This window comes from Chenopodium quinoa, unplaced genomic scaffold, assembly GCF_001683475.1.
Source record: "Chenopodium quinoa cultivar QQ74 unplaced genomic scaffold, ASM168347v1, whole genome shotgun sequence".
Lineage (NCBI taxonomy): Eukaryota > Viridiplantae > Streptophyta > Magnoliopsida > Caryophyllales > Amaranthaceae > Chenopodium > Chenopodium quinoa.
The window spans coordinates 12,174,899-12,198,279 of NW_018742738.1; the positions used below are offsets into that span (position 1 = coordinate 12,174,899).

Genomic DNA, 23,381 nt, shown 5'->3' on the forward strand with positions numbered 1-23,381 from the left:
TCAAAAGCATCCATCAAATATAACTAACTTATAACAACATTTTCTTTCCCACTGATATACCTAGGCAGGCTAGGCTGGTTGCTGCAAAGTTTTATAATTGCCAAACTTTATACACGAGCTGGCAATTTATAGAACCCCATAAAATGTTGAAGCAAATTAGTCTCATTCTTGTATGTGAGATGCCTAATTCAATCCAAATCAAATAAGCAGCCCAACCATAGCAGAGTCCTAATATAGATGTTTGACATGTTCATAAAACAATGTAACCAATAAAACGTCACAACTTGCAAACAGCAGACCTTTTTTGGATAGGGGAGACATGAAGATATACAATAGAATATTTCCAAAAATGTTTATACCAGATGAAAGGAAGTTAAACACTTAATAAACAACCTCAATAAACAAATTATCATAAGAAGGCATTAACGAAGAAGGCGCTGCAAAGGGAGTTTGCGATTTATGGTTAAGTTTAATTTTTAGGTTGAATAATATGCGCCCCGTAATTTGACAAAACAGAGCAATGATAAGGTGTAATATTGTTCTTATAATCAGCTATAAAGCCTAAAAATATGAGCGTGTCCTAATAATAATTTGGATGGACATTACCTAACATCCCCTTTTTTTAAGAGAGGTTATTGTTACTATTAATATTATTATTAATTATTATTGTTATTCTTATGGTTATTTTTTTAATTAATTATTATTAGATTTGTTATTTTTAAGTTGATATTATTATTATTATTATTATTATTATTATTATTATTATTAAATAACAAAAACCTACAAAGTCAAAAGATTTACAAGAAATTAGTGGGGAGCCGAGATACAATCTGGGCCCCCACCCCTCTAGCTATAGCGAACCCAATCCTGTTAAAGATGTGAGCAGCCGCACGAGCTCCAATATCCTGAGTCCTAGCGAACGCCTGAACCCGCTTCAGCAACGCAACGACATCCTTCTCTAATTCCCCCAATGAAGAAAAGGAGAAAGGAAGAAAACCATAGCCAATAGCCCTGCAACGCGCCCCATACTTGTCTCGCTTCCGCTGAGCCGCAGCCGACATAACACGACCAGGAACGAAGTCAGACAACCCAGATTGAGTCAATGGAGAAGACCCCGTCAAGTCAACACATACATCTAAGCCTCTATCCCAGGAGTTAAGCAACACATCTGCTGGCCGAAATTATTATTATTATTATTATCATTATCATTATCATTATTATTATTATTATTATTATTATTATTATTATTATTATTATTATGATTTTTATTATTATTATTAGATTTGTTAATAGGTTTTGTTATTATTATTTATTTTCATTTTTTTAAGAAAGTTGGTATTATTATTATTATTATTATTATTATTAGTGTTTTTTACATGAACTTAATTAATATGGATATTACTGTTCAAATTGATTAGCAAATCTTTTGGGATAACTAATCAACTTAAATTTAAATTCTTTATCAAAATTATTTATACATTTTATTGTTTAGATTATGGTTAACAAAGCTTTTGGGATAATTACATATCAACTTAATTTAAATAATTTTATACATTTTATTTTATAGGAAATAATTATTTAATAAGAATTACTGTTATGTTAATACTTTATTCAAGAAAAATGTTAATTAACTAATGAGTAACATTATTAAAACTTTAGGAAAAAAAAATCTAAAACAACTAATATTGTTATTACTAAGGGTGCTAATTGAGTTGAGCATATTGAGATCGATAAATCGGCTTGGTCACATTCGGTCAAAACTCGACTCGAGCTGTTTCGTCTCGTCATAACCTTAACAAACTCGAGAAAATTATAACTCGGCTTGATAAGCTCGTGAGCACCTCCATAACTATTTTGATTAATTGTGAATATAAAAAAGGCGTAGTTAAAAAACAATGTGGTACCTCTACATAGATAAGCTATTGTTATTATTATTATTATTATTTTGCTCAACAAAAATACTCTATAACAATCATTCTTGTCTATACAAAAATATTTCATCACCAAGAAAATTGGATTTAGTAATGTCCAACCACAATCTTGGTAATTACCAAGAAGACTGAGTTTGTTTTCGTAACTTGATACCACAACTAAAATAAAAAAAGGCTAGATAATGTCATAAATTTAAAGCCCAAACAAACTTGGCCCACACTTATTAAATATAGCTAATGTTTGAATAACTCAATCCTCAAATAGGAGCTAAGTTATTATTCATACTATTGAAAGAGAAGCTAAGTTTCTCTTTTTATAATCTCTCCATGTCAATACTCTCTATTTTATTTCAATATGGGACTTTTGCAAAATATTTTGCTCAACAAAAATACTCTATAACAAAGGAAGCAATATGATGGGGAAAAAGAAGGAAGAAAAAACTATTGTTATAGAGTATTTTTGTTGAGCAAAATATTTTGCAAAAGTCCCATATTGAAATAAAATAGAGAGTATTGACATGGAGAGATTATAAAAAGAGAAACTTAGCTTCTCTTTCAATAGTATGAATAATAACTTAGCTCCTATTTGAGGATTGAGTTATTCAAACATTAGCTATATTTAATAAGTGTGGGCCAAGTTTGTTTGGGCTTTAAATTTATGACATTATCTAGCCTTTTTTTATTTTAGTTGTGGTATCAAGTTACGAAAACAAACTCAGTCTTCTTGGTAATTACCAAGATTGTGGTTGGACATTACTAAATCCAATTTTCTTGGTTTATTACCAAGATTGTGGAAGGAAATTATCTAAGCCCATTTTAGAATATTTAAACATAAAATAATAATAATAATAATAATAATAATACCAATTTCTTGTAAATTGATTGACTCTGTAGGTTCTGTTTTTTGATGATAATAATAATAATAATAATAATAATAATACCACCTCTGCTTGGCTTCGAGTAGTTTCTATTTCAGGGTTGGGTCAGATGATGAATGCAAAGACTTATCAATGTGTATTGTGCTACCACTTTGGGTGTTCCTTTATTCTCTGTTTCGACGCCGTGCGCTGCTTGTTCAAGGGTTTACACTGGGGATATTTTCGGAGATCACGCAGTATCGTGTGCTAATATGGTTGGTAATAAAGATCGGCATAATGTTGTTCGGGATACTCTTGTTGATATTTGTTATCGATATGGGATTTCAGCTAGAAAGGAGGTTGACATTGGGTTGTCTGGAGGGAACGACGGGGCCCTTAGACCTGCAGATGTGTTACTTTATTCCTGGGATCGTGGTCGTGATGTCAGTGTTGATTTGACAGGGTCTTCTCCTTCCCTTCTCATTTTCTTCGCTTGGGGAATTAGACAAGGACGGAGGTTGTCGCATTGTTGAATCGGGTTCAGAAGTTTTCGACGACTCAAGATATCGGGGCTCGTGCTGCTGCTCATATTTTTACTAGGATAAGTTTTTCTATAGCTAGAGGAGTGGGGGCCCAAATTGTATCTCGACTTCCAACCAATTTTTTGTAAGTTGTATGACTTTATCTGTTTTTGAGATATAATAATAATAATAATAATAATAATAATAACTATTTCTTCTTTTATAACCTCTCAATGTCAATATTCTCTATTTTCTTTCAATGTGGGGCTTTTGCCAATTTTTTTGCTCAACAAATTACACTATATTAATAGTTTTTTCTTCCTCTTTTTTCTCATTACATTGTTTTATTTGTTCAATCTTAATCATTCTTTTCTACCTTATACAAAAATATCTCATCATTACATAATTAATTTTGCTCAAAATTAAAAATTTGTTAGTTGTGGATACAAGTAATAGCTTCTCTTTAAAGAGGTATCATTATTTTTTAATTATGCCTTTTTTTCACAATTAATCAAAATAGTCATGGAGGTGTTCAAGAGCTTATCGAGCCGAGTTATAACTTGCTTGACCAGTTCTTGTTAAAGTTACGACGAATCGACAACTCGAGTCGAGTTTTGACTGAATGTTGAGCGAGTCGATTTGTCGATCAAAAGATGTTCAACTCAATTAGCACCTGCTTTTTTTTTTTTTTTTTTTTTTTTTGTAAGAAGAAGGGAGCTCATTTGAGGTGGGAGATAAGGGAAATAATCCCTCAAATAAGTCCCATGAAACTTGATCCCTAGACCTCAAAGATACAAGTTGGGAGCGATGCCACTACTCCATCACCTCAACCTCACACCCTTAGTAATAATATTAGTTGCTTAATTTTTTTTTAAAAGTATTAGTAATGTTAGTAATTAGTTAATTAACATTTTTATTGAATAAAGTATTAACATAACAGTAATGGTTATTAAATAATTAATATCTAAACAATAAAATGTATAGAATTATTTAAATTAAGTTGATACTTATCCCAAACACTTTGCTGATATTTATTCGGTGTTTCTACTGAATCAAACCGTGCAATATTTCGGCGTTCTATGCTTGCGGAGAATTGAATGCTAGTTTGATTGTAAATGGTAGATTTTTAATCAAGAGTTTAAGTATCATTAGGACAATGCTTTGACCGTAACTTATCACAATAAAAACAATATTTATTTTGTAAATTTAGGGATACAGATAGTGTCCAACCACAATTATGGTAGCCACCGTTAAAACTGAGCATTTTTATACTTTTACATCAAGCTAAAATAAAAAAAGGATAAAAAAAAAAAAAAAAAAAAAAAAAAGCCAGATAAAGTGATATTCTAGCCCAAATAAATTTAGGCCCAAGTTTATCAAATGGAGCCATTATTTTAATAAACTAAGCCTTAAGAAAAGCCCAAGCTTTAATAGATTTGCAAGAGAGGGTTAAATGATTTATTTTATAATCTCTTCTTGTTGATATCCCTCATCTTTATTTCAATGTGGAGGGAAAATAATGACTTAAGTTTTTCTTTTTATAACCTCTTTTTATTAATACTATCTGTTTATTTTTCAAACTTAAGCAAATTTTTTCTCTTAACAAAAGTATTTTATACTAGCTCTTTCTCACTTATCTTTCTTCATCATCTTTTAATTACATTGTTTCATTTGTTCAATTTTAATCAATATTGTATACTCTTTACAATAATATTTATCATCATTGTATAAATTTGGCTTTAAGCTTAAAATGGGGTGAGTGTTAGACATAAGTTCTAACTTTTCATTGGAGGTACCAAATCATTTATTAACTATGATATTTTATTTTCATAATTAATAAAAAATATATATCCAACCACCTTTTCCACCAGCCCCACCTTGCTGGGACCACCGCCACTGATTACCAAAGACCACCGACTGCTGGCGACCACTAACCCAGCATCCTAACACACCGGCGCTCAGATCTCTCCCTTTCCCCTTACTACAAAACCGCCGGCGATGCCTAGCCCAAGCCCTTTCTCTAACCCGAAATAAGTGCCATCACTTTCCTCCACCCCGAAAACGACATCCCTCACCGTTTCGGGGTGGGGGAAAGGGAAAGAGGCTGGTTTCGTGGCTGGGTAAGGAACAGAGGCTTTGTAATATGAGACGAATGGAGTACTATATTTAAGGTCAAAAAAATTGTATTGACATGTATATCAAGTTTGATAATTGTACAATTATTTTGACAAACTGTTATTAAAAGTGAAGTAAAAATAAAATATATTTATCATCCTCCCCTTTTGGAATTGTTTCCTGTGTATAAGATGTGCCGCTACAGCCTAAGGAATTCAGAAGTGTGGGTTCGAAATCTTTAAAAAATGGAGTAAGGTCCTTTGTTTTTTCTAATCGCAATGTTGGTGATTTCACGCTTGCTAATGCACATTAATATATAGTAAGATCTCATTTGACTATGTATATTTTCTTTCCAACATATGAATCACAAAAAACAATCAAAGGAATGTGCACAAATGTTTCAATTAAAAAAGAATGTAAGAACGAAATGGAAGTATAAATTAAATTTTACGGAGTAATAGATACATTCAAATTTGGATTACAATAGATAACCACAAATAACTTAATACTATTAAAAAAAAAAGGTCTACAAAAACATTTGGATTTTCTTATAGGGCTAGCAAAACAGATCAGGTTAGGTTGGGTTTGTATTTGGGTCAGTTCAAATTCGGGGCGAAAACCCCTAAATTGAATCTGACCCATTTAACTTTTTGGGTAATAAAGATCAACCCTAACTTGTTTTTTTCGGGTTTGGGTCAACCCGAAATTGACCTGGTTTTTTTGGGTCATTAATTTTTCAATTTTGAGTTAGTTTAAAATAATAAAATTTTAGATCTAATGTTTCCCTTTTCATTTTTAAATATTAACATCTTAATTTTATATAAAATATCATTGGTAAAATAATGAAATTAATGTAGGGTTTTAGGTACTTTAATGCGGAATTTCACGAATCATATTCGTTCGCACCTAAATAGGATCTACAAGCATAACTCATAAAGAATCACATAATCATACCTTTGACGCGTGATTTCCACAAGCGATTGACTGTCAATTAGGGAGATAACAGAGCCCCAAGCGTTGCTCCTCTACTTAATCCACGGGATAGGATTGAACCTCCACTATTGCTAGGTAGTTGGGCACGAACACTTCGAACCACCTTCTATGGAAAGGGGAGGAGGAAACTGACCATGAACACCACCACACCACCGTGCGCCACCTTGCACTGGGGGGTCGTACAGTTTTGGATGGGAGGAAGGGAGTAAGGAGAGAGATTGTGTGAGGCTAGGGTTTGGTTGCTCACTAAGTCACTAGTCAATTCTCAATTGACTGGTTAAGTGTGTTATCTCAAACCCTAGGCAAGGCCTCTATTTATACATTATATGTATAATTAGAGTCTAAACCAAGTCCAAACTATTCCCTCTTCAATCCCATATGGCCGACACTCCATGAGGCCCAATAATGGGCTTCTTTCTTTTGTTCAATCCATCACCATTTTGTGTGACCTTATAGGATCCATTGTTTTGTGCTTTGGACTATTTGACTAACCCAAAGATCATAGATCACGTCTAGCAACAGACAATGATGACCCAAAAGAACAAACTTAATTATCTCCATAATTTGATCCATTATATATCTAGTAATTGCACTTGACGAAGACATAAATTCTTCAATTAATACCATTAACAAATTAAAATGTAGATCATAACTATATAAGCTATAGTACAAAACAATACATAAGGTTGATCTAAAATAAAATGAAATACGATGTGTCTCCAAGTTAATTATTTGCTAAAATATCCTTTAGTTATACTTCAGTTGTTAACCTCCTGCCTCTTGGCACTGAAATTGAATAATACAAAATTACAAATACAAAAGAATATAAACAATTTATGGTTCTCGTTGCTAGATCAGTTAAGGGGCAGTGAAGCAACGATGAGGTAAGTCTGGTGAAGCAAAAAGAGAGCAACAATTGAAAGTGGTGGAGAAACGCCAAACAAAAATTAATGGTTGAGGTAAATCACTGTCATTGAGGAGATTAATCAGAGAGAAAGGGATGAAGAAAGAGAGGATGAAAAATTGGAAAAAAAAAAGTTTGAAAGAGGCTATTATTTATACTTAGGGTTGGGTGTGCAGAGGGTTAGGAGTAGTTGGAGTTTGTGTAGTTGGGTCTAAAGCACACTTGCCTTACAAGTTGTGTAGTTGGTTGGCAGCCCTTTAAATATAGTTAGGGTTATATGGGTTATTTTGGATTGAAATTCTCAACCTTAACCTCAGGGTCGGAACCAGAAATTATTTATTAAGGGGGCCAAACTTAATATACTACGTAAGTATTGCAAGGGAAAATAAAAAATAAAAGTATAAAAAGTGCAAAGTAAAATAAAAAATAAAAGTGTTGGGAGCGAGACTTGGGACTAGGTTTCGAACCAGAAATGAAAATAAACTTCATTTCCAACTAAAACCAACTGAGCTAACAATAACTACCATAATATATTGCAACATTTAATACATATTTTATACCAAGGGGGAGGCCATGGCCCACCCCAGCCCCCCTTGGTTCCGCCACTGCTTAACCTAACCCATTTAATTTTAGGTCAAGTTTATGCTGATCTATTTAAGATTTCGGGTTGAAAATCTTTAACTTTAACCCGCTATTTTCAGGTCGGATTTGGGTTGTGTTTTCGGGCCACGTTTACTTTTGCCAGTCCTATTTTCATGTACTTTGGAGAAGAAAGTCAGGGACAATAAATAATTAGGGGAAAAAAAATTAAAAGGCTTAAAAGTTAAAACTAATGTATTTGGAATCGAACTCTTAACTTGGTAGCCTAAGCCTTAAGGCGCACAAACCTAGATACTCCTTCAGTTATGCAAACAAAATTGTTGTTCCTTCTCTTTTTAATACTTGTTCTATTTCTCCACGCGCGGAGTTGTAGGAGAAATTGGAGAAAACAATAAATTATGGATGTAGGACATGTTCACATTTACTGAACTGAGTTGAACTGAAGTGAACTGATTGAAGCTGAACTGAACTCAACTAATTGGAGCTGAACTGAAATGAACTAAACTGAGCTGAAATTAATATTTTATGAGAGAAGGAAATTAGGAGCTGAATTGAATTGAATTAAATTGATTGGAGCTGAACTGAACTGATTGCAGCTGAATTGAACAAAACTGAACTGAAATTAAGTAAATGTGAACATGCCCGTAGTGGGTTTGGTGGAAGAATAAAAAATTATAAAAAAAACCAAAAGTAGTGGAGAGAATTGAAGTAGAGAGGATATGGAATTAATATTGTTTAGCCCACTTGGTGAGAGAAATTAATTAAACATTGTAAAAGCTTTTCAAATAAGGAAATGGAGCAAGTAGTTAAAAAACAACCGAAAAAAAAAAGTATTATATTACATATTGGGAAATTCTCACTGGTGAACTTCAATTACTTAATTTTACAAGTAGTAAACATTCTTAAAATTTATTGTCAATGGTAACCCCAAATAGAATGAATAATCAATTGGTAACCTTAATAATGATTTAATCTAATTATTTAACTATAGTTAGTTTTTTTTTTGGTAACAATAACATTTAACTATAGTTAGGTTTTAATCATTTTTTAACAATTATATTAAAATAAAATAAAAAAAATTAACCACCCATTCCCCCACCAACTGCCCAGCCCCTCCACCTCCTATCGGTGCCCGACACCCTTACCCAACCATCGGCGGTCGACGCCCCTACCCAACCATTGGCGTCGACGACTGTACTTCTCTCCCTTTCCCCCAGTTTTTCGGCCCCCCAAACCCAATAAACCCATTCGAAACCACCCTAAAAACCCAAAACCACCCTAAAATCCAAAACCCTAGAAAATGGGTAGAACGAATTTCAGGGAGGTTTCGGTTTTTAGAATGGTTTGAGGGGGTGATTAGGGTTTGGGTGTTCGAAAAACAGGAGAAGGGTAATTTCGGGGAAGGGTTGGGGCGAATTTTGGGGCGGTTTGGGGTAGAGGTGGGTGTCCGAAAAACAGGAGAGGGGTACTGTCGGCCGAGGGTGGGGGAGTTCGGGTGTTCACTGGCCGAGGGTGGGGAATTCGTGCGTCGTCGGCGGGGGCCTAGCCGCCGACAAAGGGGAGAGGCTGCTGGTTGGGTGGGGGAGGGGTTTGGTTTTTTATTTATTTATTTATAATAATTTAATTTATTAAAAAAAACTGTAGTTAAGGATTTTTATTAAAATAACACTTATCAATGGTAAGCAATAATTTAGGCTTACCATTGATAATAAAAATTAAAAACGTTTACCACTTGAAAAATGAAAAAAATTGAAATTCACCAAAGAGAATTTCCTTTACATATTTATACTTTTATTTATTTACTAGTTTTGTGCCCGTGCGATGCCCGGGTTGTTTATTAAATTTAAAGATATATTTTAATCTATATGTCAAATTTTAAAACATATCATTGATACAAAATTAGTTAGGAATTGACGTGTTTTTGTGACGATTTAAACTTGTAGACATGTAATGACAAATAATAATAATATTGGTGATTTTTTTTTTGACCTTGTCTGAAATGACTCGTGACCCGACCTGATTGACAGGTCTACACACAGTAATAAAATTATATTATATTGTGAAGTATATTATTTTAATTGATTAGAATATATTATAAATCATGGATGTGGTACATTTTGAACTAATTCCTTTGCTCCAAAAAAATATTATGATACAAAAAATAAATTTATATGATAATTTATGACAGTAATAATCTATTTTTTTTAATAAAATTATAATTCAATTTGTACATATGAAATATTGGTACTTTATCAAAAATAAAACTCTAAATTAACAATTTTATCCTAAACTTCTATCCAAATTTGATTGAAAATAAAATTCTAAACTATCTTTTTTATCCTACAAATTGAATTCTATCCTACGTGGCACGACACTTGGCGAAAAGTTGGAACGTTAAATGTCGCTATCTCGTCGCCTGACTAAAAGTTTAGCTTTATATTTTCTATCCAAATTTGATTGAAAATAAATTTCTAAACTACCTTTTTTATCCTAGAAATTGAATTCTATATAATTCTATCCTATGTGGCACGAGACTTGGCGAAAAGTTGAAACGCCAAATGTCGCTATCTCGTGGCCCGAGTAAAAGTTTAGCTTTATATATTAGTTATATGATTTATATTTTCAAAAATCGGGTTCGCACTTAAACCCACCCTAAATACTCCCCTGGCCGCAGCCTTCCCTCTCTTTCTCCTCCATTGAAGCATACTCTGAAATCTCCAGTAAAGCGGCTTCTGAGCTTTCTCTCCTCCATTGAAACAGCTTCTGAGGCACGGTACCTTCATTTTAATCAACAAATATCAATTTCATAATCAATTGCTTAATTCCACACTTTCGTTAATTTAATTTTCAGTATACTCAATTTAGGGTTCAGATGATTGAACTATTGTATATAATTACTTGAAGAATTTAAGATTTGTATACTGAAGTCAAATTTTTTTGCTAAATGTGTTGCAGTCCTCTGCCCATATACAGAAATGCCGCGAACAACCACAATCGAATGCCCAGGTTGCCCACCATTAAGAGCCCTAACTTTCGACGTACTTGGCCTTGTTAAAGGTACTAACTTTAATCTTAATTCACGTTTATTATTACCTAACAATTTATTCATTTCATGGGTGTTTTTGTATTTTTATTTTTGTTGAATAATTTCCTTACAAAATTGTCGCCATTGTTGTTCAGTAATTGAAGCTCGGAGTAAGCAAGGCGGAGTTCCTAAGGTTGTAGAGAGGTGGGGTGACCCTGATTCATCTAAAGCTATCCTCGCCGCTTCTATCAATGACCGAAAATCCAACCCTGTATGTATGAGTTTTCTATTCTTATGTGTGTGTTTGTGTTTTTATGAAGTTAATGTATTGTGATGAGCTTGTTCTTTTGGTTATTGTACTGTGTTTGCTTAAGTCTAATATTTTGTGTTATTGCTTGACAACGTCTTCTTAATGCGTTTAAGGACTGTATATTTGTTTCATTGGCTATATTTCTTGATGAAATGGAGTTTTAGACTCACAGTGCATGTTTGGGATTGTAGTTTAACTATCCTTGTCTGGGTTTAGAGTGTGTTCTATTTGTATAAGTGGAAATAATGTGAACATGAAGAGGCCTTCGCTGTTAGAGTATGAGTTCAAATTATATCATCAGTTTGACAATTAATTCAGGATGGATAAAGCTTTATTCTAATGGTGTGGCATGTCATATACTTTCTTGTCTCGTTTAACATGCTTGTATGCCTTAATTTCATAGGAAAAGTTGTTGATTTTGTATATATTATGCTACTGGCCTACTGCAATGTATCTATTCAATTGAAAAATCTTCTAAATATTGTTATTGATTGCTGCAGTTGCTAGCAGTTGCCAGGAAAAATGGTTCAGTAAGTTGCTTGCTACCCATGTCAACACCAATGTAAATGGTATCATGCATATCCTGTTTTAAGCTCATAGTTTTTTGCTGAAACGTGTACGCGGTATTGTACTATTCAGATTGAAGTTTTGAGTCCAGTTTCTGGAGAGTTGTGTTTTTCAATCTCTGATGATGGTGATGACACTCCTCCATTAGATGACCCGATTGCTGGATTGCATTTATTTAAAAAGCGGATGGTAGAGTCATCATCAAGGTAGGTCATTTTAACTCTCTGTGTATGACAGAGATAAGATCAGAAAATAAAAGTTTCTTTTTGGTTTTAAAATTTTGACCTGAGTTAGTACAGGATACAATGGGGTCACTATAGTGGTATAAAATTAATCTCTATATGTTTTATGTGTAACTAGGTCGTGCACCTTGCTTTCTTGTACAACTAAAGGGAAAGCAATCTTGAGGAGAATTGAAGATTTTGATTCACAAACTGGTTCTGTTTCTTCTGCTACTCCAGAAATGTGGAATGTGTGCAGTTCTGGTGAGATTTGCTGCTCTAAAGTACATGCTGATGAAGGCTACTCTGTGTTTGGAGGGTAAGCCTTGTGTATTCAGAACTATATTTCTTAAAAAAATATAGAAACTAAGATCTTTATGCTGTTTCATTTCATTTAAATAATGCTGAATTTTTGTTGAATGATATGCTTTAATTTCTATTATTTTGATATTTTTAGGAAAGGCATTGAAATTAACATGTGGGACCTGGAGAAGACTAGTAAGATTTGGAGTGCAAAATCTGTAAGCTAAATAATTTTACTAATTAATTCCTTCCTGAACTGCAATGTGACCTTGTTTTTCATTCTTGTCAGGCAGACATAAATTCTAATTATTGTTGTTATTCTTTTGCAGCCCCGAGCGAATAATCTTGGAATTTTTACGCCAACTTGCTTTACATCTTTGACCTTCCTAAGCAACGATGATCATCGCAAGGTTGTGGCTGGTACCAAAAACCACCAGGTAATATTAGCTGTTGGAGATTCTTGTTGTCAGTTGTTTGGAGGCATATGTAGTCCTTTTTAAGACCATGCTTTGTTTTATTAATTTTCGTACATCTGGGAGATCCTTATAATCTTATATAGCCAATTTCCTATTGAGTAGGGGGGGGGGGAGGGGTAATCAAAAAAGGTTTAATCTGCACTATTTCTTCAAAAAAGGTTTTCTCTTTGTTGACTTAGGGTCTAAAATGTCTCAACTTCTATTACTCTGGGTAAAGATGCATGAGAAATGCTCCATATCCTTTCCTAAGATCAGTCTGGATGCGTATTTGAGCTGATGGAGAGTAGCTTTAGTAATTCCCATCTAGGGATGCAAGAACTTTTTCATAGACTCAACAATCGAAATGAGTGAAACTGTCTTTGCTTGTCTGAGTGTCGCTTTCTATCAACCACTAGTGGTTTACTCTTGGCCTTGGTCACTGCATTACTTCATATATATTATTTATCTAAAATGTTGTACCCTGTGGAGACTACCTATTCTTGTTGTGGACCTTCCAGAATGTGACCCATCAAATCTCAGGGCTTAGGGCTTGTTTGGTTCACCTTATTTTTGCTAATCTGAACTAATCTGATTGGTCTGATCTAGTCTGAATGTTAAAGGTGACCAAACTTTGACCTTAAATATACGACAATCTATACGGAAGAAATATATCAAGTGGGGTCTTGTTAGATTTGTAATAATGTGTATTTTATTAACATGTGATTTCCTTAATTTTTTTCATTATGAAATTAAAGATATTTAGCGATAAAAAACTGCACATAAAACGATAATCTGATTTGAAATTATTTTTTCTGATCTGAACTTTTTTTTTTTTCTTTTCTGAAATAAATAAAATTAAGGTGAACTAAACAAAGACCTTATACAGGAATCTGCATATCAAATCCACTTGATTAGCCTTTTTTCAGAAGTTGATCTAAGTGTTAAATCTTCTTTGTCATATTTGAGAGCTGTTATTTTTAATCAGTGACTAAAGAGATACAATTATATTTTGAAGATTTTAGAGAAGTATAATAGCGAGTTTACCTTTTATTTGCATTATTTTTGTTTTACTAAATTTTAGCTTATGCACCTTTGTCTGGATAGGTTCGCCTCTACGATACATCAGCTCAGAGAAGGCCCGTGTTATCAATTGATTTCAGGGAGACACCAATTAAATCAGTTGCAGAAGATTTAGATGGACATACTATATATGTAGGGAATGGTTCTGGTGATCTGGGTTCTTTTGACATTCGTACAGGTAGTGAATTTGAACATCTTGAAATATAATTATCTTGTCTTTTTGGCGTAACATATTCACATGCCAGTGTTTGGTTGATTGATTGTATATTTGGATAAGTAGATCATATGGTTATTGTTCATATCATTGCAATTTCATTAATTCAGTCAATCACATCACTAGTGTTTTATCCTTAAGAAACTTCTCTTAATGTTGGTTCATCTCTTTTTGTAGTACATAGTTGAGCTTTTATTCCTATTTGAAAATGCTTATCTTTCTTTGTGATGCTATACATAGTTGGATCTGGGCTAAGTTGGCAAAATCTATTGCATAATTGCCAATCCTGAATACCACATTATTAATTTATTCATTAATTTTTTTTTTGGCATATTGAAGTTTTTTGTTAATACTTAAAAGGATATTATGATATAAATAATCTATACTACAATAACCAAAGCACCCAAGCAATCTCATATAGCATTAGTTTAACATTTATTGTACTGTCGAGAAAGAGTGGAATACGAGACTCCTCACTTTCTAGAGAGCAATACCTTATAAACACCAATACAGCTGTCAATATTGAAAAATCAACCTACACAATAAGAAGCTGCCTATAAATCATTGATACGGTACACAACCCTAATACATTCCCAATAGAAAGCTGGCCGATCCTTTCTTTGAGTGTTAATTCTTTGCTCATACCTGTAAATCTGAAATGATATAAACATGTTTAACAAAAACAAAAATGCCATAGAGCTGGAATATTGGAATCATCTTTTTGCAGTACTTAATTGCAATATCAATCTTTTCGTCTAATGTGAGAACATCTCTGTTAAACTTCAATAGTTGCAAAATTGCCGTTCTCAGGGCTAAACTGAAAAGCTAAAAACAGAAGAGTGATAATTTCTGGCTTTACACCACTGAAGTTACACTAGTAACACTCAGTTTTAGTTTCTGTGAAGTGAATCTGGTTTTTGAGCCATTACTTTGAAGTTTGGTACCTAAGGTGGAAATTTTGGATGCGGGGGGTAAAAATGTTGAATTGGCTCGGTTTAAATCAAACTATTAAGTACGGAGTATTTATCTTCACTTCGAATGCAACTCGATGTAAATCTTTAGTATAAGCGCATTGCTGGAAACAGCTGAGTGGGTTCCTACTTCCTACATTTTTTAATGTAACAGATGTGCATGATTTGAAAGCATGGATCTGCCCTTTCTCCATATCTCTTGGTTTTAAACTTTTAATATTCTGCTTCCTTTCTCTTTTTTGCGTGCTCACTTTAAAGCTGACACATGCTTCTCAACCTGTGAAGGGTTTTCATTCAATCAGCTTAAAAGTGAAGTTTTTAATTTTTTTATTTAAAGGGAGTGCTAGAAGATCCAATAGATAGTGTTAAGTGCTCATTTGGTTTGAAAAAGATGTGACAAGAAGATAGTGGAAGAGTTCTAGAGTGTGCAGAAGTTATTGTTCACTGGAGGCAGATTTATATAAGTCTGGTTTTCAATTGGGTGTAGATTGTTAAATAAAAAACCTTACTTTATTAAGTTGCACTGCAATCTGTTATGTGATGATGAGAGGGGCCTTGATTTAGCGAAGTGAAGGTGGTGCCTGGCCAAATACTACTTAACTTTACCTTTCCTCCCCAGAATTCTTGATCTGCATGCACCTTGGGAGGGTTATGCCACAATTTGATTTACAAAAACTTGGCAACTGCCGAGTCAATGGGCAAACATGTTGTAGCTGTTTGTGGCTCGACTTTCGTGAGCCCTCAAATCAGTCTTGAGTTGGTTTTTGGGTGGAAAAAGTTAAAGCATGATCACATGCACTTTGAAGTGCTTGTGAAGTTGTGTCCGGGTTTGTGTTTAGGCATTTTGAAGCACTTAGAGAAATCTGTGAGCATGTTCTCATTTATATGGCATATCATCAGGAGGTTATAGTGCTTTTACTCAACGAAATATGGGCAATTTAAGGGTCTGTTATCATTTTTGAAATACATTTGAGTTGATTCCCTTTCCAGTCTTGGATACCTGCCACTTCCCCTGATGATAAGCAACCAACTGGTTCACCTTAAATGATGATGGTATACAGATTTTTGTCCCTTTCGGTTTCTTTGGGCTGGTAACTTGTCTGCTAATATGAAATGATGTTGGCCAGAGGTATAAGCAGCTTATAGATTTGTAGGACATGTCAATGGCCCAACTTATTTTAATTTTTTTTTATAACTTAATGAGCACAGAACAAGTGAGCAACAATACTGAAGACTTGTTGAACTAAATTCCTACATGTTTCTTTTGCTGATAAAGGGAATAAACTTAGTTTGATGCTGTTGTTAGGGATGATATTTGCCCTTTTGAAGCTGTTAATTGAGGCTGAGTATAGTGGTTAAAAGAAGATGGGAGCAGAAAATGGCATGGTTCTGATATGAGTGAAATCCCAACTTCTTATGTGGAATAGACATCGAGCAGAAGGGGGTTCTAGTGATAGTGTGATGAGCAGCTTCTATATAAATAAGCTTCAAGTGAAAAGAAAGGCATCTTCTTAAGAGAAGGAAGAGAGAGAGAGAGAGAGAGAGAGGGGGGGGGGGTTCAGGGTGGAACAGCTCCCCAGTATAGGTTTTGTTTTCGTATATATATGAAGACCAAACACAACACCCACCCTGTACTGTCTCCATCCAAGATACAGTATACTTGGTAGTTAACAGGACAAGAAGCCTTACTCACTTTCATCACAGCATGGATACACTTACCAATTCCTTGATGACATAGGGTTTGATTTCAAAAGCTCTGTTCTCAGACCCTCAAAATTTTTACACTGTTTCAGTTATCTAAGCACTTTTAATGCTCCAAAGCTTCTTGTCTTCAAACCTTACCCAAATTAGACTCTAGTAAGTAGCAATGTCGTGTCTACATACCCTTCTAACCTTAAGCCAGCCACAAACTTCTGGGATATGAAATTTATCAAATCACTTAAAAATACTAGGAATCTGGATCGTAGGGATACATCATGGGAAAAGAATGTCATTTCTGAGCTTTATGTATTGAAGTTTCTCCTTAAGACATTCAGTCTTCTTGCTTTGTTTCCCTTTTATCTAGTTCTTATTCTAGGGGAAAAAGTAAAGTGTTAATTGTAGTCAATTAAAGTATATGATTTTCCTTTTACTTTTTTGTTTTGAATCTATGACTTCAAATTTTTGACGCTGATGCTAATTTCTTACTACAATGAAATTTGGTCAGTGTAACAGGCTTTCATTGGAGACTAAACTGTTTCTTCTATTTAATTATGTATTTTATTTTATGTTGAATTGTAACAGGGAAGTTACTGGGATGTTTCTTTGGAAAGTGCTCTGGTAGTATTCGTTCCATAACCAGACACCCTGAGCACTCTGTCATAGCATCATGTGGTAATTACTTGATTTATTTTTGTTCATTTATTGATCAAATTATGTCTTATCTAGCTATATTTTTTTTATCATTAATAATTTTCTTTTAGACGTGAAAGAGGTGGGGTTAACTGTTTTATTTCATGTATATATAACTGCAATTTTAGCTAAAAGCGAAGGATGAGGTGCCTCCTCATTTCGGATCTAAGATGACCTTTGATTGCTGTTTGTAGAACTTCTCTTGTATTGATATTTTCCTTTCTGAATCAGGGTTGGACAGTTACGTGCGCTTTTGGGATATTAATTCTAGGCAGCTTCTTTCTGCAGTAAGTTCTTTGTTGCCAATTAAATGATTGTCTTTAGGAGTTTCTGTGACTAATTTCACACATCACAGATTTTCAACACTGTATGAAATTTCTAACTATTACTCCCAATGGGTTCATTAAATTATTAAATGTTCTTCGTATTCCAATCTTATTTCCCTGAATCTATGCATACAAGTTGATGTCTCCCTACAAAAATGCAAGATCTGTGATGTGGTGTGTTTTGGAGGGAAAATTGGGGAACTAAGCTCAAAGTATAAGTGTTGATGTTCTTGCTCATTTGATTTGTATTTACTTGCACAACGGCTGCTTTTTAGCTACTCAAGCAGTTTTGCGTTAGAGATGCTCTATTATTGAAGTTAAATTATGCTTTCTTCAGCTTGCGTAGCCTAATATATACAAGGATACAATGAAAATGTTGGTCATTTATGTGATTTCTGGGGAAATAGTTGTGTAAAAACAAATTGGCTGGGGGCCCTCTGAAGCTGTAACTTGATTTGATTCTTCTGAAATGACTGTGCTAATATGTGCTGAAGAGGCTTTTTGTTTTAGACCAACTGTAACTTGAGCAGTTAAGAAAACCAATTTCTGTTTACTTTGTGCCTGTGTGGATTGTCTTAGTTTGTACTTATATAAGCAGAGATTAAAAAGTGATATTCTTATTGTGGTCAATTAAAATGCAACATCAGAATAGCATTGTCTTTCACTTGTACTGTAGTAGAGTGTAAAAAGTGGATTCATAAGTTGGTTGGTTGGATTGAGTTGTGACTGAAAAAGTATGACTATCTTATCATGGTGATCAAATGTTTCCTATTATAAACTGTAGTTCAGTTTTGGCATCAAAATTCTAATATAATTGCACCTTAAATGTTCAAATGGCTTCTTAATTTTTACTGGTATATTTGATTATCAAGTTCATAAGTGGATTCATAAGCTGGTTCTTGTTCTTTGCATAATTTGCAACTCTTGCTGCCTCTTATGAAAATAATTACGTAGCAAACATTACACAAGTGTCCTCCATCAGAATGTTTAGCTTTCAATAAAGTGTAAATATATCAGTTGCAATTATGACTGTGTCTAGCTATGGAGTTGTTTCTCTGCGCTATACTACACATCATGTCCTAGTAAATTTGGAAATGGAGAAAGTTCTTATCTAGTACCTTTACCAGGTTGATTGTATTGCATTGCAGTTATTCTTTTTTAACTTCTATATTTGCCACATATCTGAAACATTGTTTTCCATTTGTAATGCTGGTGCAGGTGTTTTTAAAGCAGCATTTGACAAATGTGGTATTTGATTCAAATTTTTCCGATGAAGGTTAGTTAGTTCATTTCTTCAATTCCACCTTTTGATGCCTCTCAATATGGATTAGTATATATTATAGAAATTTTCATGAACTTGAGGAGAAACTCGTTACATGAAAGTGAGATGATTATTTTACATGTATTTAAGTGCTATTGTTTTTTTTGTTGCTGCCTTGATTTTTCTATGGGAGGATAAATTTCAACATCTAAATAAAGAAAATGTTATTCAAAAAAATAAAAAAATAAAAATAAAAATAAAAATAAATAAATAAATAAAGAAAATGTTACAAGGTTACTTTCTCTATTTTCCATATTTATTATTATGTCTTTCTTACCTATTCTTCTATTCTTTGACCTTTAATTGTGCATGTGATATCAATTAATTTTTTAATGGTCATACACTCATTACATGAGATTTTCAATGCAACTTTGACACAGTATCCGCTTAAACCAGTTACAGTGCATTTCTTTCTCACTTTGCTATGAATCTTTGAACCGTTTTATAGTTGTCAGAGCCAGTGTTCTCACAAGAGTCATGAACCATTCTGAGTCTTAGTCCTAGTCCTAGTCCCAGTCCCAGTCCCAGTCCCAGTCCGAATTCCCTGGACCTGTTAGAGGAGAGATCTATTCTACTATATAGTTTTATTACAGAATTGTACATGTGTACAATTCTAGATACTGAGATATTGATATTGATTCACATAAGGATGCATAAATTAGTCCATTTCTTGCATTGCTATTGCCTCACTAAAAGATTCCTGTAATTCTATTTTCAATATTGGTAAGCCGATTAGTAATGAAGTGAAAGGATTATTTTATGCGCAATAGTGGTCTGTTTGATAGACAATAAAGAGGAAAAAGGCTTCTAAAGAAAACCTCTTGGCAAAGTCTATGGTAAATTGGTAATACAATTTCAATTTTGTGTATCTCATAAATGTCATCTCTAGTCCATGACACATTTGAAGGTTTTGGTATGCATTGGGAAATTCAAGAAGAAAAACACAATTATTCCAGAGCAAAGTTGAAATACTGATAATCACATTATTTCTCTCACAAACTTGCATACTTCTTCATCTGTAAATGTAGTGTGTGTGTGTGAAAGAACTTAATCATGCAGCCCCTCATCCTTTTGCTTATCTGATGAAACAATTGGCTTTTCTCTTCATTATTAGGTATCCTTTTGAGTAATTAGTAGTTTGTATTTGTTGAAATAAACTAGTATTGATGGAATGATCAATATTTGGACAGAAGCAACAATTGCTACAGATTCACATATAGATGAGATTCAAGTTATTAGTAATGAGGAGCAATATCAAAATGAAGAAGATGCACTGCCAGTAAAGAGAAAAAAGGCTTCCAAAGAAAAAAGTGAGGCCAAGAAAAAATCCAAGAAAGTGAAGAAAGTTAAGGATGAGGTTCGTGTTGAAGAGTAATATCATGGTCCCTGGAAAGATATATTCTGAGATATCATACTCTCCAGGTGCATCCTTTTTTGCTAGGTTACAAATATTAAGATGTAAGGGTTTTTGTTGTACCAGTAGAGTATTTTTTTTTTTTTTTAAAGTTTTATCTATATATTATATATTTTTTTGGTTAAAGAAAGAACAACTAATGTAAAATGACTCCCTCCATTAACGAGTGATGATAATACATGTTCATTAGTCCAATTCAGGTGCAAATTTGTAATTTGGAGTTTTCTAATTAATTAGGATGTCTTAGAGAGAAATAAAAACACCTAGAAGTATATATAAGCCAAACTAAATAAATAAATTTTCATCTTAAGAAAAAGATTTTAATGATCAGGTACATGAAATGATAACTGTTTTATTCTTTTTTATTTTTTTGGGCAAAAAACTGCTACTCTGTTTTATAATAATTGATACACCATAGTCCATACTATACATCAGAGCTAATAGCTAGACTCTAGGTTCACTATGACTTGTCCCTCGTTAAGAAATGAGCATTTCTAATTGAGCATATTTTACAATAATTTTGCACTTTTCAATAATTAAATGTTCATTTTCAGGTAGTATGATGTTCATTTTTATGTGTAAATGTTCATTTTCATGCATTATGATGTTCATTCTTCTAAAATAATTTTTTTTTAATTCATACAAATTTTTGTGTTTGTTTAGTTGTATAAAATGTTCGTTTTTATAATAAAGGATGTTCAATTAATATTAGCATTGACAACGTTAGACGTTAGCATTTTGTTTGTTATTAAAAAACATATTGTTGATTTATTTTATTGGTATTAAAACATATACTTTAGCAAATTGCAAGATATTTATTCAAGAGAATTTAACAAATCAAGGTTTTATTTGAAGTTTAAATAATGTTGATGAATAAGCAACAACATAATATGTTCATTTTATTTGCAACTGAAATGTTCAGTTATATAATATTGGATGTACATTTTTTTTTTTTTTCAGTTTTATAGTCTCTTTAGTTTACTTTTATATTATAAATGTTCATTTTTATATATTAAAATATTCAATTACCAAGTTAATATATATTTTTTTTTCTTTTTTGCTTGCACAGGACTAGCCTACTATGGCTTGTCGCAAGTCCAGCTAAAAGTTTGCGACGATACGATGTTTAAGAAAATAGTATAGAGTATGTAGGAATAAGATTATATAGAGTATGTAGGAATAAGATTATTCAATGTTTGCTACTGTTTGTGAAAGTCTTTTAGATTTTGCTTAGGTGGAAGTTTTATGAATATAGGTTGATATATAAATACCATAGCTCCATGACTTCGAAAGATAACGTTATCCTATTTGGTATTGTTGATTGTTTTTACTTTTCTGCTTTTAAAAAGAAAAACACTATAAGTAGGAAACAAGAAAAATGTGTTTTTAATTTTTAGTTGTCAGTTTTCAAAAGTATCACTTCCTCCATTCTATTATTATTATCGTAACAATAGACTTTTTGCACTATTTACCACTCTTGTTTGACCATATAATATGATTTATACATTATGCAAAATATAGTCATGTGGGATTTTATTGGATTCGTCTCATAAAATACTTTCACAGTATCAACATTTTACAATTTTTACACTTACACAATTTTAGATATTTAGCATATAAAATGTGCTTTGAAATGCGTAATTTCATCCATGTTATAATATTAATAGAACGGAGGAAGTATGATTTTAACAAGTTTGACTAATTTTTCATTCATTCTATGACATATTATATAATTAAAAAAAAAAAAAAATCAAAACTACAACGATTCCAAACTGTAGATACCTAAAAATGCCTTCCCAAAGTCAAATCCGATGATGAGCAACCTTACTGCCATTATTGTCTGAGTTGAGTATTTAATCTTTGGAGTGCTTAAATCCATATTCAATCCAAAATATTTCATAAACTAACCCAATTTTTAGCCCATTTCCCCAAACCATAACTTATCTAACTCTTTCCGTGTCCACATTACAAAATCGAGCTAATCTGATTTTGTGGTTCTATAATTTTGATCCAAATATTATTTGGTTGGATAGGCCTTGAAATAAGCTTTCCAACGGTATATCATAAGTCTAATTCCGAATTAAAACGAAGAAAGTATGAGTAAACCACTAAACTCAGTGCAAAACATACACCCTTTCACTAAAACGACCATATCTTAAAAAATAATTTATTTTTACCTGATTCTAATTGAGTTGGAGAGTAGACTTGATAAGCTTTCCAACGATATATTATATGTCTTATTCATGCCTTATCCGAGTTATGGATCAAAAGTTGTCAAAGTTTTAAAAATGCGTAAAAATTAGAATTTGCCGTGCCACGACAATTTCTGCCGTGACACTGCAAATGCCAGCGTGGCATGGAAAATTTGCCGTGACACGGTATTTTTCAAGGGTTTTTACCACGGCTCTTTTCACTTCTAGGGTTCCGTGCTTCACCCTACTCTTTTTCTCTGTAAATACAAAGCTGATTTCTTCAGTTTCAGGCACCAACAATCACTCTCTTCTCTCTCTTTAGCCTAAACACTAGCTTCCCTATTCTCTCACAATACTTCCCCTAAGCACTCTAAGGAGTCAATACTTGACCCAAAGTTCTATACTTAAATCAACGCGTGAAAGGTATAATTAACTAAGGGATTGGACCAAATCAACTTTACTTTTTATTCAATTTAATTGTTTCAATTTGATTTATATTATTGAAGTTACTAATAATTTAGTCATGATATAATTAACAATTTAAAGAAGCGCGGAACGTGAGTAATTAATTTTTTTTTTTGAAACCACATTAATTTACTTAATTACTCTTAGTTTTATTCTTGTTGCTAGCTAGTATCATGATTAGGGTTATTATTATGATTTGATTTGA

At 33.0% G+C, this 23,381-nt stretch overlaps 1 protein-coding gene across 3 annotated transcripts; it reads left to right on the plus strand.

Moving 5' to 3' along the window:
• Positions 1-10,558: 10,558 nt before the first annotated feature.
• LOC110724268 (WD repeat-containing protein 74-like) lies at positions 10,559-21,813 on the plus strand. 3 transcript variants are annotated; one of them, XM_021903692.1, is made up of 14 exons: positions 10,559-10,689; positions 10,877-10,978; positions 11,102-11,217; positions 11,757-11,786; positions 11,896-12,029; positions 12,184-12,363; positions 12,502-12,565; positions 12,677-12,784; positions 13,907-14,060; positions 17,351-17,440; positions 17,690-17,745; positions 19,003-19,060; positions 20,296-20,527; positions 21,589-21,813. In XM_021903692.1, exons 2-13 carry the CDS (start codon positions 10,897-10,899, stop codon positions 20,478-20,480), a joined length of 1,257 nt encoding a protein of 418 aa, XP_021759384.1. In that variant the 5' UTR covers positions 10,559-10,689; positions 10,877-10,896; the 3' UTR covers positions 20,481-20,527; positions 21,589-21,813. The 3 variants fall into 3 exon arrangements, with proteins under 3 accessions (XP_021759384.1, XP_021759382.1, XP_021759381.1); XM_021903690.1 differs by lacking the exon at positions 21,589-21,813 and having other exon boundaries at positions 10,559-10,694; positions 20,296-20,714; XM_021903689.1 differs by lacking the exon at positions 21,589-21,813 and having other exon boundaries at positions 20,296-20,714.
• The last annotated feature ends 1,568 nt before the right edge of the window (positions 21,814-23,381 follow it).

Excerpts from the sequence above, each read along its gene's own strand:
- LOC110724268 (XM_021903692.1), top strand. The coding sequence starts at position 10,897 with ATGCCGCGAACAACCACAATCGAATGCCCAGGTTGCCCACCATTAAGA. Across the intron at positions 12,364-12,501 it reads GGCTACTCTGTGTTTGGAGG|GAAAGGCATTGAAATTAACA; the intron begins GTAAGCCTTGTG and ends TGATATTTTTAG. Across the intron at positions 17,441-17,689 it reads CTCTGTCATAGCATCATGTG|GGTTGGACAGTTACGTGCGC; the intron begins GTAATTACTTGA and ends TTTCTGAATCAG.